This window comes from Aptenodytes forsteri, unplaced genomic scaffold (assembly GCF_000699145.1).
Source record: "Aptenodytes forsteri isolate BGI_AS27 unplaced genomic scaffold, ASM69914v1 Scaffold54, whole genome shotgun sequence".
NCBI classification, from domain to species: domain Eukaryota; kingdom Metazoa; phylum Chordata; class Aves; order Sphenisciformes; family Spheniscidae; genus Aptenodytes; species Aptenodytes forsteri.
Window position 1 is genome coordinate 14885259 of NW_008796044.1, and position 16072 is coordinate 14901330.

At 41.0% G+C, this 16072-nt stretch overlaps 1 protein-coding gene across 1 annotated transcript in view; it reads right to left on the reverse strand.

The window, feature by feature from the left end:
* SPOCK1 (SPARC/osteonectin, cwcv and kazal like domains proteoglycan 1) overlaps nucleotides 1–16072 on the reverse strand; it is a 334606-nt gene that overhangs the window by 55545 nt on the left and 262989 nt on the right. The window contains exon 6 of the mRNA XM_009285903.1: nucleotides 8273–8387. Within this exon, the coding sequence (XP_009284178.1) occupies nucleotides 8273–8387 (115 nt within the window). The remainder of the gene's footprint in view (nucleotides 1–8272; nucleotides 8388–16072) is intronic.

The following is a 16072-nucleotide window of genomic DNA, read 5'->3' on the forward strand; positions in this document are numbered from 1 at the left end:
GGGCATGACGTCCCATGGTATGGAATGTCCGTTTGGCCAGTTGGGGTCAGCTGTCCTGGTCGTGCCCCCTCCCAGCTTTTTGTGCACCTCTAGCCCAGCTAGCTCAGTCGGTAGAGCACGGGAAGCTGAAAAGTCCTTGACTAGTGTAAGCACTGCTTAGCAACAACTAAAACATCGGTGTGTTATCAACACATTGTTCTCCCTAAATCCAAAACACAGCACTGTACCAGCTACTGGGAAGAAAAGTAACTCTATCCCAGCTGAAACCAGGACAGAAAGCTGGAGATCCTTTCCACCTCAAAGTAGATATATCAGCTGACTTTGAGACAGAATGGGGCAATACTTTGCATGCTGTAAAGGCGGTACTGTGCCTTTTCCTTCTACATTCTTGTCGCTTTCATGAAAATATTTAAAAGGAAGCCTCACAAAATAATCTGGCTTCTGAGTTGATCTACATGATTCAAGTCGCCTCCTTGCCTTCTTTGGGGAAGTACCATACTTTTAAAGTATGATAGCTACTTATCGTAAGGCCTTACAAGATCTGTCCTAATTTGCTAACAAAAACCTAGAAGATTCTGCAAGTGATTTATCTGCAAGGATTTTGCAGTACCTGAAACTGTTCTGCATGATGACTTGTTAATTGTATGCCATGGAAATTCCTTCCACCTCACTTCTGCAACACAGCAAAGTCGTCATAAAAATTGTGGATGTTTTTGAGGTTAAATTACATTGATTAAAGATGTTTCACTGAATTTGAAGGGGAGCAGTAAGTACTATTGATCACCTCACTATATGTAGCTAGCCTAGAAATCAGTGCAAAGAAGATGTATGATTTGATGGGAATGTAAGTGATATAATTTCAGAGTGATATAAATAGCAGCAGTTTTAATGTTTCCCATTCAGCAACATCTATTCCTCGGTTATAAATGCTTCAGGATCATCAGATTTTCAAAATGGACCAGAAGGAGCCTTATATGTACCGAGCACATGGAGGACTTCCTACCCCGGTAGCGAGTTACGAACACCAACCTTTGCTAAGAAATCCTCTGTAGTTTGTGGACGTGGTTAAGTATCGACCACACAATCACACCAACATTTCCTTCGGCAAAGAGTTGGGCCCAGTGGCCTCTCAATCAAACCTCCTGTAAGGGCACCACCATCTTTCTGAACTGCAGTAAAAGAACTTGCATTTAACGGATCCTTCCTGAGCTATTCCAAGGCTAGCTCTGCATATGAGTCTTGATAAAACACACCTCCTTCACAGACATAGGAGAAGATATCAGGTGGTGTAGGAATGTAAAAAAGTATCAGGAAAAACTAGCATTTGTATATCGATCAATTAATCTGTTCTCATTCACATTATTAGCTTTTTTTGCTCTATTTCTTTTCAGCATGTGAACATTTTATTCATTTGGCTCTCAGATTGTGCATTCCATTTAACGTAACACTCCTACGAATATATACGTTTTCCCATGAAATATGTATATGTAGAATGTGCAGCTTTTCCCTCATAAGCTCCTGCTTTTCTCTGGTGCATAAAAGGAAGATGCATGTGAGGCCAAGCGGCAGAACAAAACATCTCCAGCCACCATTACTGTGCTCTTTCTTCTGACCCTGGCAAGAACTCGATTTTGCTGCCTGAGTCTTGAAGCTACTTGCTTTTGCTTCTGACAAGCGTGGGTGATGGTAATAGCCATCCATGAAGAACAAAGGTATCTGTTCTTGCCTGCTTCTCCCTTTCTTTTAATTAAATATTAATTGGGTGCAGCCACTTCACTACTCACAGACAATTTCTAGCAGAAATGAAAAAAGTTAATCTTTCATGCTTTCAGGAAAGGAATAATAAAGACTGATCTCCTTGTATGAAAGCTTGCATACAAAATAACTAATAATAATAGTAATAATAATAATTATTATTATTATTTACAGATACTATGTAACTCGTATTTACTTGGGTAAGGTAATTAAATCATGTAACAAATTAAAAGACTGAATTGCAGTATTCATACAGAAAATTTTGGAGAAAAAATATCACAAACTGCATAGTTTAGAGCTAATATTCCTACTCTTTACTGATGAAGTCCAGAGAAGGAACATGTCAGTGTCGAACACACATCACTGTGTTCCACGTCCTTATATCTGCCCTGCACTGAAAGTTACTCTTTGATTTGAACAAACATAATTTCTCCTCTGTAAAACAGGAAAAACAACCCTCCTAGTGTTAATGAGATATAGTGAAGCTTTGAAACTCTCGGTAATCTTCACTTTAGAATGTTTTTGTTTTACCATTCCCAGCGTTTGAGACTCAAATAGGTAATTTAAAAATCTACCTGGAAATTCAGTGTCAGAAGTCGTCTTTTTTCAAAGCTAAAGCCACAAAAGGAAAAATTTCCTGGCAAATCAAACCCAGGAACCAATTTCAACTCAACCATGTTCATGACTCATACTTCATCTTCATAAACTTTAAAATGATGTACTCTGCAGTCATGGAAACTTGTGAATAGCAATTTGAAACTGAAATATTTGCTGAAAGTGGATTTCAAAGGAAAGACTTAGTTCCAAGGCTTTAAATTCTTTTAGTTGTCAGTCATTCAGGCACAAGCAGCGATACAACTCATTTGGGAAACAAGACTTGTGATTTCTCCAAATGATCTTCATGCACTGAGTGCTCTTTTTATAAAGGAATGCAACATTAGACCTTCTCATCCATCACACCCAATAGGGCTGGTAGGTAAATGCTACAATTCATATCCTAAACTATACCCTAAACAAGGTACATTCTTGGTGGAGCTTGCCAAGACCTATTCCTGTAACTTCAAAATCTTCTCTTGGTTCCCTTTAGAAATTTAAACAACGCTCAGTATAATCGAATATATTTTCTTCTGCCTATTGACCTTACATTTCCCTTATCAAGATAATAGCAGTTTCTTAGAAGTTGCCTTGGGCATTTCTGCAAGGTCAAAAAGACACAATGCACAGATAGAGATAAACCTACTTTGAATTACTGCATCTGTTCAGGCTCCAGTGGCTCTGCGGCCCTGATGGCAACAAATGAAGACCAGTATGCTGGGAGCATAGCACTCAGCTTCTTAGAAAACACAAAAAGAGGGTACAGTCAGAAAGAGCCCTGACACCCTGTTAAACATTTACCATCCTGCCTGAGCTACTACACCGCTAGCACGTGTAACAAACAGGAGTCGCACAGGTATGGGGGAAGCCGACAGAACCACATTATTGCAACTACGAATCCACATTTGCCAAGAGATGCCCCGATCGTTGCACAACGTTGTCTTTTTGATAGAACGAACTGCACATTCAAGGGAAAATCTCTTCCCTTGCCAGTAGGTTCTGAAGAACTAAACCCGGTTGTTTCTTGTCTGAAGTCCTTTGTTTATTGAGGGGTTTTAGAAGCTCCAGCCAGCGTCAAAATAAGTTAAAGTGGATGAGGACTCTAGTTAATATTGCAGAGCTTTTGGAAAGAGGTACCTGAAAACCACCAGCAGACAGGACTTAGTGTCTTAAGTAACTTCTGTCACTTAGGTGCCACTAAGAGTCAGTTTACAGTCCTTTTCTTTTGTTGAAATTATAGCCTTATTCATTTTATAGTATTAGATAAAAGGGCACATAAGCTCTGAAAGGGCAGCTAACCTCAGGGCAGATTACAGCTCAGCCTTTGTCTCTGGGTAGGCGAGTTGAAAATCAGCGGCTATCATGGAAGCATATTGTAAAGCTGGGATACTGCTGTGAATAATGAAGCATATTGAGTGTTTTGATAAACCAAAGGAATCTAAATGGGCCTCAAAAAAAAAAAAGAGAGAGAGAGAGAGAGAAAGCATTAGGGCTTGTCTTCTTTTCCAAAATCTTCCATTAGTACCCTCAGAGTCCTGTTTTCTACCTCTCAGACTCTGACTCAACATTCCATTTAAGAAAATGAAGAACATGATCCTGCCATCTCTTCAAAGATTTAACTTTATGGTAGAAAGATTATTTTGTTGTTATTTGCCATTAAAGATAATAATTCTGGTGTAGTTTTCTTTTGCTAGCATTTGTGTTATTTTATTAACATCTCCATAATAAGTTAGCACTATAAAAGGAATTCCAATTTTTAACGTGATTATTAGTCTTGATTTTCATCCTCAAAGCAGAGATGTTTTCGAAGGAGCCCAGGGAAGAGGAAGGAATATGACTCAGACAGTGCAGTCAATTGTTACTTCTGAGCACATACACTTAGATTGCTTTTCTTTGATGCTGCTGCCAATTTTATTCACAAGCGTATTAAAAAAGGTCATGACATTTAGAATTACAGTACTCTGGAAATTAAATGTTCCTTTACATTTTTAATTTCTGAAAGTAATTTATTATGGAATAATATTTTAATATGATTGAATGAATGTGTAAAGATTAATGCAAACTGTCTTCAAATTGGAAGTTCACAACCACATACATTTAACCTTGTTGTATAATAGGCATAAAACAGTTTATGCAGTAGCTCTAAGAGCTGCATTTCCATTTTGCTGGAAGCATTTGCACAATTCTCCTTAGTATTTTTCCACTGACATGTCTGTATGAGGCATGAGGTTTAGCTCTCTATCATATTCTACTTAAGATTATGCTGTATTTGAATGAATTTCACAAACCTGGCAACTAAATAAGGAGCAGAAACAGAGTCCCAACTGTCCACACAATTCTTTTACACAAATTTTTATATGAGAAATCAAACTACTGATTTTTACACCAATTCAGCAATATTAATGATACTATAGTACTATATGAGGAAAATAAAACAAATTTGTGTGAAGACTAGAGAAAACACTAAGGTACCAAGTCACCAAAATGCTAGTCAGAAGCTCCAGACTGAGAGGTCTGGAGATTTGATGAAGGGGACATCACTCGAGTGCTGCCATGACCAGGCTTCAGGGGACCGCCACGTTCTGCCATGTGATTGCCTTGTACATCTCACACATGTCACCTTAAATACTATTCAGGGCTTATTTCTCCAAAGCCAGGTGACACTACCTGTTGAGCAAGTAAGGTAAGCTTATGAAAGGCAGTGCTATGGAAATTTGTTGTGGTCAGCAATTAGAATTCATAATTCTCCCATAAACCTGAAGAAAGCTGGCTGGCTTCCAGGCTGTAAAGGGCAGGCACACACAGTACCAAATCCCCCTTCAGATGCTGCTAATTGCACCTGGGTAAAATTTGTACTGGTATATAGAATTTACTCATGTTTTCTCATGAAAACTTCCGGGAGCTCTTTGTTAAAAGACTGACAAACGCTGAAATATTGAGTTTGAGACTCCATTTCACTCAGGGGGTCAGCTGAAGACAACGTCTGAAGAAAGGAGACCGAGGAGGTAAGTTAAAGGATGTCTTTAACTGGCATGTTCAAAGATCCAGAAGAAAATTTAAGATAAATCAAGTTAGAAAGCCCCTTTGCTATTGATTATTTGAGTCTCAATACCAAATCCTTTTGTGGGCATTTCTCTAATGAAGTCCATGGAGCTTTGCTCCCTAACAGAGTGGTTGGATCCCTAAATTTGTAAACAGGAGGCCAGAAGCTGCTGCTATTTCGCTTGCTGAATGTGCAGGGAAGATCCACAGATTGATTGGTTGCAGGTGAGCAAAGCCAGAATCTAAAAAGAAAAGCCAACTCCTGTGACCAACACTGCGCCGGCAACAGTGGACTTGCTACTGGCTTATTTTTGGAGCTCAAGAGAGTTTAGGAGGGAGGCTGCTTTTTAGCCTGTTGCCCCAAAATATGGTGATACAGAAACTGTTACTAAAAAGCACTGTATAAACTTTAATTCAAATGATGCTATCATTTATGAATCCCATGGGTATACCATCCTTATTTATTTACCCCTGGCGCAGGATCTTTTTGCCCCTGAGGAGCTGGATATTGCTCAGACAGGCACAGGCAAATGCACAGCAGCAGGCACTGCCCGCACCGTGGCTGTGCCCCAAAAACTGCATCAGACCACCAAGGGCCAAATTCTGGCAAACATGAGATTTCAGCACCTAACCCCAGAAAGAAACAGACAGTGATAAAGCAAAATATTATACTGCTATTATTTTTTCACATATACATATATACGCACACACACAATCACTCCCATGCCTGTACAAGTACCTTGCTTATGACACTATAATCAGGCTCACGAGCAGTTTCTTTGCATACACTTGATGCAGGAGATGACTGGTGTCTTTGGTGTTTTGAATGTTTCCATACACACCTGGCAATTATTTCCCTTATTTCCCAGGTGACTGTGCTCCTCCAAGGGGGCAGAGCACTCTCTTCATGCCACACTGAAGATGGCAGAATTGAGGCATTTAATATCCTTGTCACCAGGGCAATGGCAGAAGTACTGTTAGCTCAAGCTTGGCCTCTTGAAAAAGCCTTCAGGAAAGTTGCTCCGCGGATCACCCAATCCATTAAATGAATGCTTTGTTGGCTGGAGTTGAAGTTTTGTGTCCAGCAAAACAAAAGCCTGGGTTTCAGAATACATACATCCTGCCAAATTGCATTTATCAAGATAAGGGTTATTAGAATCTTTTTTCTCTTGTGTGAATGAAATTGTAAGCTTAAAATGCCACTGAAGATTTATTAACCTGATGCTCTCTCTGATAAGGGCAACAAAGAGGGCATATAGGGAGCAGCTTATGAGAAGAAAAGTGTATGTTTGTGCCTGACTACAAGAAACAGAAAATATGAATAAGGCAATTTATCAGCGGGTATATTGTAACCAAAAGAATCAAGCCACATAAATCAATATTACAGTTATATATTGATTTCAGAACCTTGCCATCTAAAATGCTTCATCTAAGTTTGATAGCTATGCAGAAAAATGTCCATGATTTGCAAAAAATGGAATAAACCTGAATTTTCAAAATCTAGGCTGGGGAATCACTTCTTGTTCTAGAAAGCCGATGGAGGCTTCATGTGACAACTGGTGCTGTGCTAGAGACTACAGTGTGTGGACCACCACCAGCAGGATCATCAGTGTGTTCAGCTGAAGCGACAGGGCCTGAACTAACCAAAGGAAGTGTTGTTTATACTTTCGTTTCTGTTTCGGTGTCTGCTACTCTTGGAACGTGTCCATAGTGGGGAGGAGTAAGAGCGAAGAGAGGTTCTCAAATATTTAACAACGGACCATCGCTAAAGCTTCATCTTGTTGGTACTCCATGTGATGCACAAGGCAAATAAACACATTTCACTGCTTAACACGACAGAGCAAACCCTGCGTAAGTCACTGCTTTGGCTTTGTGAGCTACTAATATAGACAGGAGCCCAGCAGCTGTCAGTGAGTTAACCCTCTTAGCACTCCTCCTAAGAGAGAGCAGACAACACTGCACTTAAAAACAGGCTTAGCATTCACTTTGCCACAGATGCTCTCACCAGCACATCTGCACCCACATCAGGAAACCGCAACCACAAGTAACAACTCTTTTCCCTTCCAAAGGGCTTTCCCCATAGCAGGGTGGAACCTCTCAGACAGAACCTGGCTGTGGCACTGGCCCTGCTGCTGGAGTTTTGCTTTTAGTCAGTCTTTTTTTTGCAAGAACTAATTCCCTTTGGATGAGGTCATTCCAAGGCAGCTTGTGCTTACTTCCTTGGAAAAAACCTGGCGGAGTGAATCAGCTCACTGGGATTGCAGACCTAAATAGAGAACCCAGCAGAGAACTGGCAGGGAAAACGGCCATTTGTGCCGAGACTTCAACCTTCAGTTTTATATAACGTTATTTGCAATGAGTTTGTAGTTGAAACAGTTTCATATATAAATACAGATACGTACGTATATATATATTTATTTGACTTCTAATGATAACATTAATAACAATAAGGATAAAAATGATCATTCAGATCCCATGTAATATGTATGTGTGACTTTAAATGACTTTTTCGTTAACACACAGGCTACTGATTTTTTTTTTTTACTTACAAAGTAATGAACCACCAAGTAGTATTTTTTTCTTTTCTATCTTCTTTTATGATGATTCAATATTTTCATTCAAAATATTTTCACTCAAAAGTGCGAATCATTAGCCAGAACTCAGTTTTCCTATGAGACTCTATCAAGTGGGTGTTAGTTTTGCAGCCATTAAGATGTGGGAAAGCACTACATGTTTAGAAAAGGATTAGTTGTACCTTAGCTTTTTCTCAGAAAGCGTTACATATAAAATCTGCTAGTTAAGAAATGTCTTTCTTACATTTCTCTGAGAACATAGCAGGAACCAATTAATCTGCTCTAATTCCATTACCAGCTCAACTCACCAGTCTTCTCCACCTTGTGTTTTGAACTTTCAGGTCCTGGAAGGCAGGGGCAGGGCCCTTCGCATTGAGCTGTGATGGTTTTGCCAGAAGTACATGCGTGAAACTCCAACTTGCACTAGAACCATAAAAAAGGCAAGAATACATTTTGAATTAGGACAAGATATAAAAGCAGCAGCTGTGGATTAAATGAGAAATTGCATTTAGCAGTAATGGCATTGGACAGATTGCAAAACTTCAGTCTCTATTGAAAATGCCATTGTTTTTATTATTACAGATAACAACAATAATAGCTACTCCCTACACAGAGTTTTGCATGGCACTTCTAAACGTGCCTCGTAAAGTGTTGCTATTATTCCCTGCTTAAATATGTGGAATCTGCAGCACAGAAAGTTGAAACAATTTCTTCCAGGTCACCTAAGAGATCAGTGGCAAAGCTGGGCAGAAAATACAAACCTCCAGAATCCCATGTGTTTCCTATGCTGCATTACCACATTTTGGGTGTGAAATCATGCCATCTATCACCTGTTACCACTACGGACTTATTAGTTTGGTCTTTTGAGGAGCTGGGAGCTCTCAACTTCCACTGCAAGCAATGGGCTTGGTCTGAATAACATCCATGAAGAGACACCAATCCTCACAATAGTGAGAACTGAAAGAAATCAGCTCATCAGCTGATGAGACTGGTCCTTCAACATGTCAGCTTCTCTCAATGAGGAGGAAATTTTAAATGACTCCTACCAATAACTAAAAATTGCCATGACAGTTAACAGCACCATCCCTAAAAATACCCATTCATCATAGAAGCAACTCCAGAAATATAACAAAATCGTAAAACTGAAGAGTGAAGATTAAACTATGAGCAGTACAGTATAAGTTCCCTATATCTGCATATTGTTACTTGTTCCTTTCCCTTCCCTAAAACCTCAGCAGATGGGATTTACAGCACCTCTTGACAATCACCACATTCAAACCATTTAGGACAGCAGGACATGTGCAGAGACAACTCAGGAGAATTAATATTGCAAAAGTGTGCTAGTTAAAAAGCCTTGATTTATAATGTACTGACTATTCATAAGCCTTTGCTGTTTACATTACATATATTTTAGTGCTGACTTCCCTCTAAGAGCTTTGTGCCTGTGTAGTTGTCCTCTCTGCAGTTACTGCCCCAAGGGTATTTTCCCCAGGCTCTGCCCAGCAGCCTGGTTGCTGGAGACGGGACTAATGTACTGATAAAATGGAGTAAAAGAAAACAGCGCACAGAAGCAGGAACAAAAATGTGCGAAGCGTTCTCTTTGGCTTGATACCTAATGAACTGAATTCAATCCCATTTTTTGTCTTCCTCAAGCACTGATTTTACCAGATCAGAATCTGAGGGCTTTTAATGTAAGGGGGAGTTTTGCCCGCAGCGCGGAGGCTGGCGCTCCTCCCTGCAGAGACTGCCTCCTGCCAGGGGAAACTGGAAACGTTGGGCTGTAAAATCCCTTTGATAAGTCTGAGTTTTATTATAGATTAATTCTTTTTCGTTTAAAAGCAGGCCAGCATGCTTACACAGTATGGCACAACGTGTTTGGAAACGTGCAACTTTTTTGAAGGCCAAAGGACACACGGCGTAAGACCATGGTGTTACCCAACGAGGATGCAGTGGGCAACCGGAGCTCATACAGCAACAGCCACTGACGAAAATCACAGCATCATCTTCTGTTGTTTTGGTGCAGTGGAAGCCAAGAGAACAGAACAGGATGTTGTTACGAGATAAATGCCTCCTGCTTTGAAATTACTGCAAATGTCTTGGCTTTGCCTCTGTTTGTTTTTGTTAAAAGGGCTCATCTTTACCCAGGCTTTAATCTAGCAGCAGGAGACCATTATCCTGTGCCTACATCCCATTCTGTTGACATTATCTCCCAGCCATTCTGAACTTCAGTGCACCCTGGTGGTCGCACGCTCTGTGTGATGTTCTGCCCTTCCGATTTAGAAAATGCACGGCCACACACAGACACGTGCAAGCTTAGCTTGCGCTTTACACTAATTTCTTGCAAGACTGAAGGGAATATAAGTACTTATTTTTCATCTGTTTGCTCCATAAATACACTTGCTTAATCTATGCTGTTTGGACAGAACACAAACACAAGAGAAAGCACACCAGAAGGAGAGGAGAACAGGAGAGAGGAGAACACTCTCTGAGTGCACAGTCCTGAAAGCAACAACTCTTTCTGCAGCGTATTCTGATAGTCAATATGTTATTGAGAACACAGGCATAAATCTTATTCCTGCAGCTGGAGTTGATAATTTAATCCCTTACAGAACATCAATTAGTTACATATTTTATTATGCATAATAAATGTAAATTATGTACCTAAGCATTAGCAATTATACTTCAAATACCACCTTTAAGATGGTGAGGCCTATTTCAAGACAGTTGTTACGTGCAGTTAACAAAGAGCGAGCTTTACACTTGGAAACAGCAAGGCAAGTTTTTCCTCAGCTTTCCTTATGATTGATAAAAATGACAACCAAAAAGCTCAAAATAAACCAAAAAACAAACTGCTTAAAAAGGGCTGTCTCTATCATCTGAGTGTGCAGGGCAAGAAGGAGAGCTAAACTTGAAGATCACAACGGTGCAGTCACACGCGAGTAAATTTACACCTATGATTAACCACCTTATATTCCCACCATACTTGTTTGGGATCTTAGTTTGTATACATATAGAACTGGGGTGGCAGCTTGGTGTTGGGGGAGGAAGATGAAACAACTCCGTCATTTTAAATATTAAATTAGGATAATACTGATTACTTTTCAACACCTAATCACTGTATGTAACTGTTTTTCCCTTCCCTAAAGAAAAACGTGGCGATATCATACTTTCCATGTGACGGTGTGCTCACAGTAATAACCTACACAAGTAGCTCAACTTTGGATTTAATGACATTGCCTAAGCCAAACTCAGTGATATTCAGAGGCAGAGTGGCCACAGAAGATGAAGTTTTCGGACTACTCTGCCACTGGATCTACAGTCTAGAAGGAGCCGGCTGGCTTTCTCCAGACCATGAACGCTGCATTTCTATTTTTGTGGAGAAAACCCAAATGCCCTCTTTCCTTTTGCCATCCTCATCTCCTTCTCACACGAAAATAAAAAGATACACAGTACAGGACAAAACATATTAAACGAGGGAATGATACAACCTATCAGTCTTTCACACCAAAGGGACATTACAATTTTTGCAGACACGAGCCATGAAGCTCCTTGCAGTGATTCTACACAGGACTCGCTGGGAGCAGTCCCACAGTTTGGGGCTGGTCCCCCTGATTTCAGGGCACCCATCTCACAGGTGGTATGATTGGATACACCTTGAGAGTCTGCTGAGCTTTTCTCCTAGTAGAACTCTCTGGGTCCTGCCAAGCTTCATGTTTCTCTGCTACCTCCCCGGTGTTTGAACTGCATTTGTTTACTATGAACCCCAAGGCCCACATAAACATCTCTAAACTATTTTACTGCAAATGGAAAAGCAGCTCTGTTATTTGTTGCTAAATTTATATGGAGATCAATAAAATATATGAGAGGAGAAACGATTGAACATATTAATGGAAAATTCATAAATTAATTTATTCAACTAAGATGTGGGAAATTATTGCAGAGTGTGTTTCGGCGAAAGTGTTCCCCTGAGAACCCACTACTCATATGATTCCCTCTTTATTGTCAGTGCATCTACAGCAATGTGTTTTGCATAAGCATGCACATTTGAGAGAGAAAGAAAATAGCTACATAAAATTTATTTCCAGCTATTTTATTCTTGTCTGTCAGTCTCCAGCCTGTAGTCCCTGCTAGAGTAGAATCTAGATATTTTTTAATGATGTAATAAAACAGTGTATCTCTGTCTCTATACTGGCTTTCAACTTTCTTTCAACTTTTGGCAGCCAGGTTTTGATCTAACCTGCACATAAGTAATATTGTCGATTAAATTACTGTGATCTTTTACACAAGGGTGTGTATTTGACTAATGAATGTCTATGTGGACAGCTTAGTACAGCCTCCAGACCACATTAATGCCTTGAAGAGCTTTGCATCCTGACACAAGGAACTCACGCGTTTGCTTAAAATGCAGCCAAGTAAGGCAGCAGCGGGGTGAGACAGAGGACGGCAGCGCTCAGGCGTGCAGGCAGCTGCTGGCCTTCAGGAGCATGGGTACGGAGCAGCCAGATGAACTGCCTCCCGGCTGGTGTCAAGTGATGTGCACCTCTGTGTCCTTCTGCTGAGCTGAAACTCCCTCTGGCAGCCAGTCGGCTACAGGTGAGGCAGCGGCTTAGGAAGCTACTCCTTCCACCAGCAGATACCCTCAGCCGGTCCCTGCTGAGATCAGCTAATACTCCCCTGCCAGTGGAGGAGAGCAGACAGGAACACCGCAACAATAAATGCTCCCGACAGCAGAGATGGGCTTAGTGCACACTGACAATATTTGATGCGTTAACTACACATGCTGGGATGAAGACTGGCAGCTCGCTCAGTAATGACATAGCCATGTATTTCTTCATTGTGATTCTAATTACAATATATAGGGTAAATACTGTCGGATCCTAGCCCTGACAGCACCTGTCACTGGGAATGCAGATGTAACTGAGAATCTGCTGCAGGTGCCCCAGATGCCCGGGACATACTATTTGCCTAACGTTGCTCCTGTTCGTAGGGCCACAGAAAGGACAGACAACTGGAGCACGTCGCACAGGCTCAGCATCCTGGGCGATCTTCCAGCCTCAGTAACAGACACCAGGGAAGGGAATGAGGAGAGAGCACACTTTATGCAGGGTTCAGCAGAGGGGAGGCTCTCCGAGACCCTGATTTGGTCTTAATGCATGCAATTTGTAATACGAAATCTATCCTTTAAAGTTTCTTGTAGTTATGCTGACAAAGGAGAAGATGTTAGCTTCCAAACTTTTATTGCTTCTGTCATGAATTGAAATGTGAATTAAAAAGGAGAGAAGCATTTTTTTATTGGTGGGAGTATGTAGGAAATAGCAGACAACATACATGATGAAGATAAACTACCATGAAGTCTCCTTCTCAAAAGACTGACGATTGGAATAGGAGGCTAAATTTTATAGTATACTAATTAAAATGTATGTTAAAAACCTGAAATATTACATCTTAATAATAGCAGTGGCTCTAAAACTCTGTTGCTGAACAGTGCTCTCGCCTGGAAGGCACTGCATCTTCTTTAGCGCCCTGCAGCTTTTTACATTTCCACCGAGAATTATTTCGGTGCAGTGTTTGTTTTATGGTGCATCTTTTGTTCACTCACAATATGTCTCTTCTAAAGTTCAGATACAAATACAAAAGCTCATTATTTTCTACCTTATCTTTTACGGAGTCCCTGCCACTGGCAGAAGCTAAAACTTCCTGAAATTACAGCATATATATTTTTTAGTCCCGATTTTCTTTATATCAGTAGTTTTTCTTACCTATCTGTCTAGCAGATAATTAGAATCCATTGGAATTCACCCATTTGAGAGGGGTTGTTTGTTTACATGCTTTAGAGCAGTGCTTGCCAGTGCTTCCTTAGCTAGGACTCTTATCAGTATTTTCTTTATAAGCCTCCAGTTTCCATCAGATGGAAAAAAAAATTACTATATTTGGAACACCCTCAGTCCAAGAGATTTTTTAAAAAAAAAAAAACAACAAACTTGCAAAAATAAAAAAAAGGTTCAGTATCTTTTCTTCAAATCCCAAAAGAAATGTCATATGGTGCACTCCCATTGCATCCTACTGAATATGTACATTATAAAGTTTTAATGGGAATTCTGCAAACTTTTTAGGCTCTGTAAAACCTAAAATCCTGAAAACAACTGCCCAGTTGGGCAGCTGGGAGACAGCAAAGTCAACTGCGTGAATTCATGTTTGTAAAAAGTCAGACGCTAATGCGAAGTCCTGACACGAGTCTCAAATTGTGGGCTATGTGACAGGGTTGTGCGGTCCCTTAGCACCTCTCCTCCCTGCCACGTTCTGCTGCCTCTTTGCTGCTCTGCAAACCAGAGCCTTGCCCACGCCCCGCTGCCCCGGGCTCTGGGGAAGGAGAGGGGCTGCGCTGGGACAGGGCGACAGAGCTCCCTGCCTCAGAGTGGGCACTGAAAATACAGACCAAGCTCTGTCCCCAGGACTGACCACTTTGGGTAGGCTTTGTGTTGATGAAAAGCGGCTATTCTACGCCCAGACTAGCATTTTTGCTAGGTGGTATAGTCACCTCATTTCTCTGGGCACGCACTTGCTGTAAGCTCCCAACAGCAGGGCTTCCTGCCCGGCACATGCTCTGCTCCTGGGTGGGACTGGCTCGTGTCATTGCAATAAAAATAAAGGGGAGGCTGGGAAAAAAAAACCCCAAACCCAATTTGTTTTCTATTAGAATAGCTACCAGGCGAACATACAGCACTTTACCTTTGCAATAAAAGCTGTACAAAGATATCTTAAAAACTTGGAGTTCTAATTAGGAGCTCTGTTCTCCTTATGAGAATACATAGCCGCTGCTGATATTAATAAGAGTTATGCATGCATCCCAGGGTGGAATAAACTCTAATTAACACAAACAATCTAATATTAATAAGTTATGCATGCATCCCAGGGTGGAATAAACTCTAATTAACACAAACAATCTATTGTGTAAACACATACGGAGCCATTTTTAAAATGTGTGCTAGTTGTAGCCTTGAAGCAGATGTTATAGCTGATCGGCTCAGAAATTCCCATTTCTGCAAGAAATGACATAAAGGACTTTACTATATCTCAGGTAAACAACAAATATTTGAGAAAGGCTCTTATTGCACACTTAGCTGGCAGGCTACTGGTTCATCGTCTGCCAGAAAGAGAGAACAGCTTCCAGGTGTGGGGTCGAGAAGAAAGCGAGCCAGGTTCCAAGGCACTGATATTAAATAGGCTGAACGGATTTATGCAGCTGAATGCAGTAATGCCAAAAGGTCTCATGCAGCCAAGCTCCGAGGACCACAAATTGCTCTACGCTCCACAGCTCTGCCCTCTGCAGTCCTGCAGCTCTAATGATGGAGAGCTGCAGGACCTTGCCCTCAGGGTAAAATTAACCACGGAGCAGAGGGAAAGCATGAGACCCAGGCAATCTTTAAATACCACTCTTTAAGTCAGGAGGTCACATCATTACTACTGCCAACCGCAGGTGCTCCAAGCGCATGGCTCAGGTCCCTAAAATTAAGCTTGTAAATTTTAAGATTTTAAAAATGACACAGTTTTTGGTTTTTTTTTTAATTTTCAGCTGCTTTTTTTGTTAGGTCTCGGCCATATGCAATCAGTCAGTTACATTTTTTTTGACTCTTACAGCGTAAGTTTAAACAACTCCAGAGCAACTGGAAAGACAGAAGGTTCATCTTCCAGGAAGAGACAACCGGTTCCTGGCCTGGGCTCCAGAAAAGAGGGAGCCGAGTTGCAAGAGGCAGCTATCATGCAATTCAGGATGGCATTAATTGCATATTTTGTGGCCCCACACTATGGTTAGAACTGTGCACACCTCTCGGGGGGAAAAAAAAAAAAGGTTTCAACTTCTCAGTAGGAGAAGAGCAGAAGGGGCTCCTTGTTTTCATCAGTTAAAGTCGAAGAGTTGTTTTAGAAAACAAAGAGCCTGACTGTCTATGTGAAGAGAGGCAGTAGGTGGTCAGCTCTGCTCCTAAGAAGAGTTCATGCCTCTTCCTCGCTTTCAAATTCACGCATGAGAGATCCTTAAAAAGAGAGTCTGTGACTGTGGGGTACAAGTGCTACGCGCCACAGCCAGGAGAAGGGGGAGGGAAGGAGGG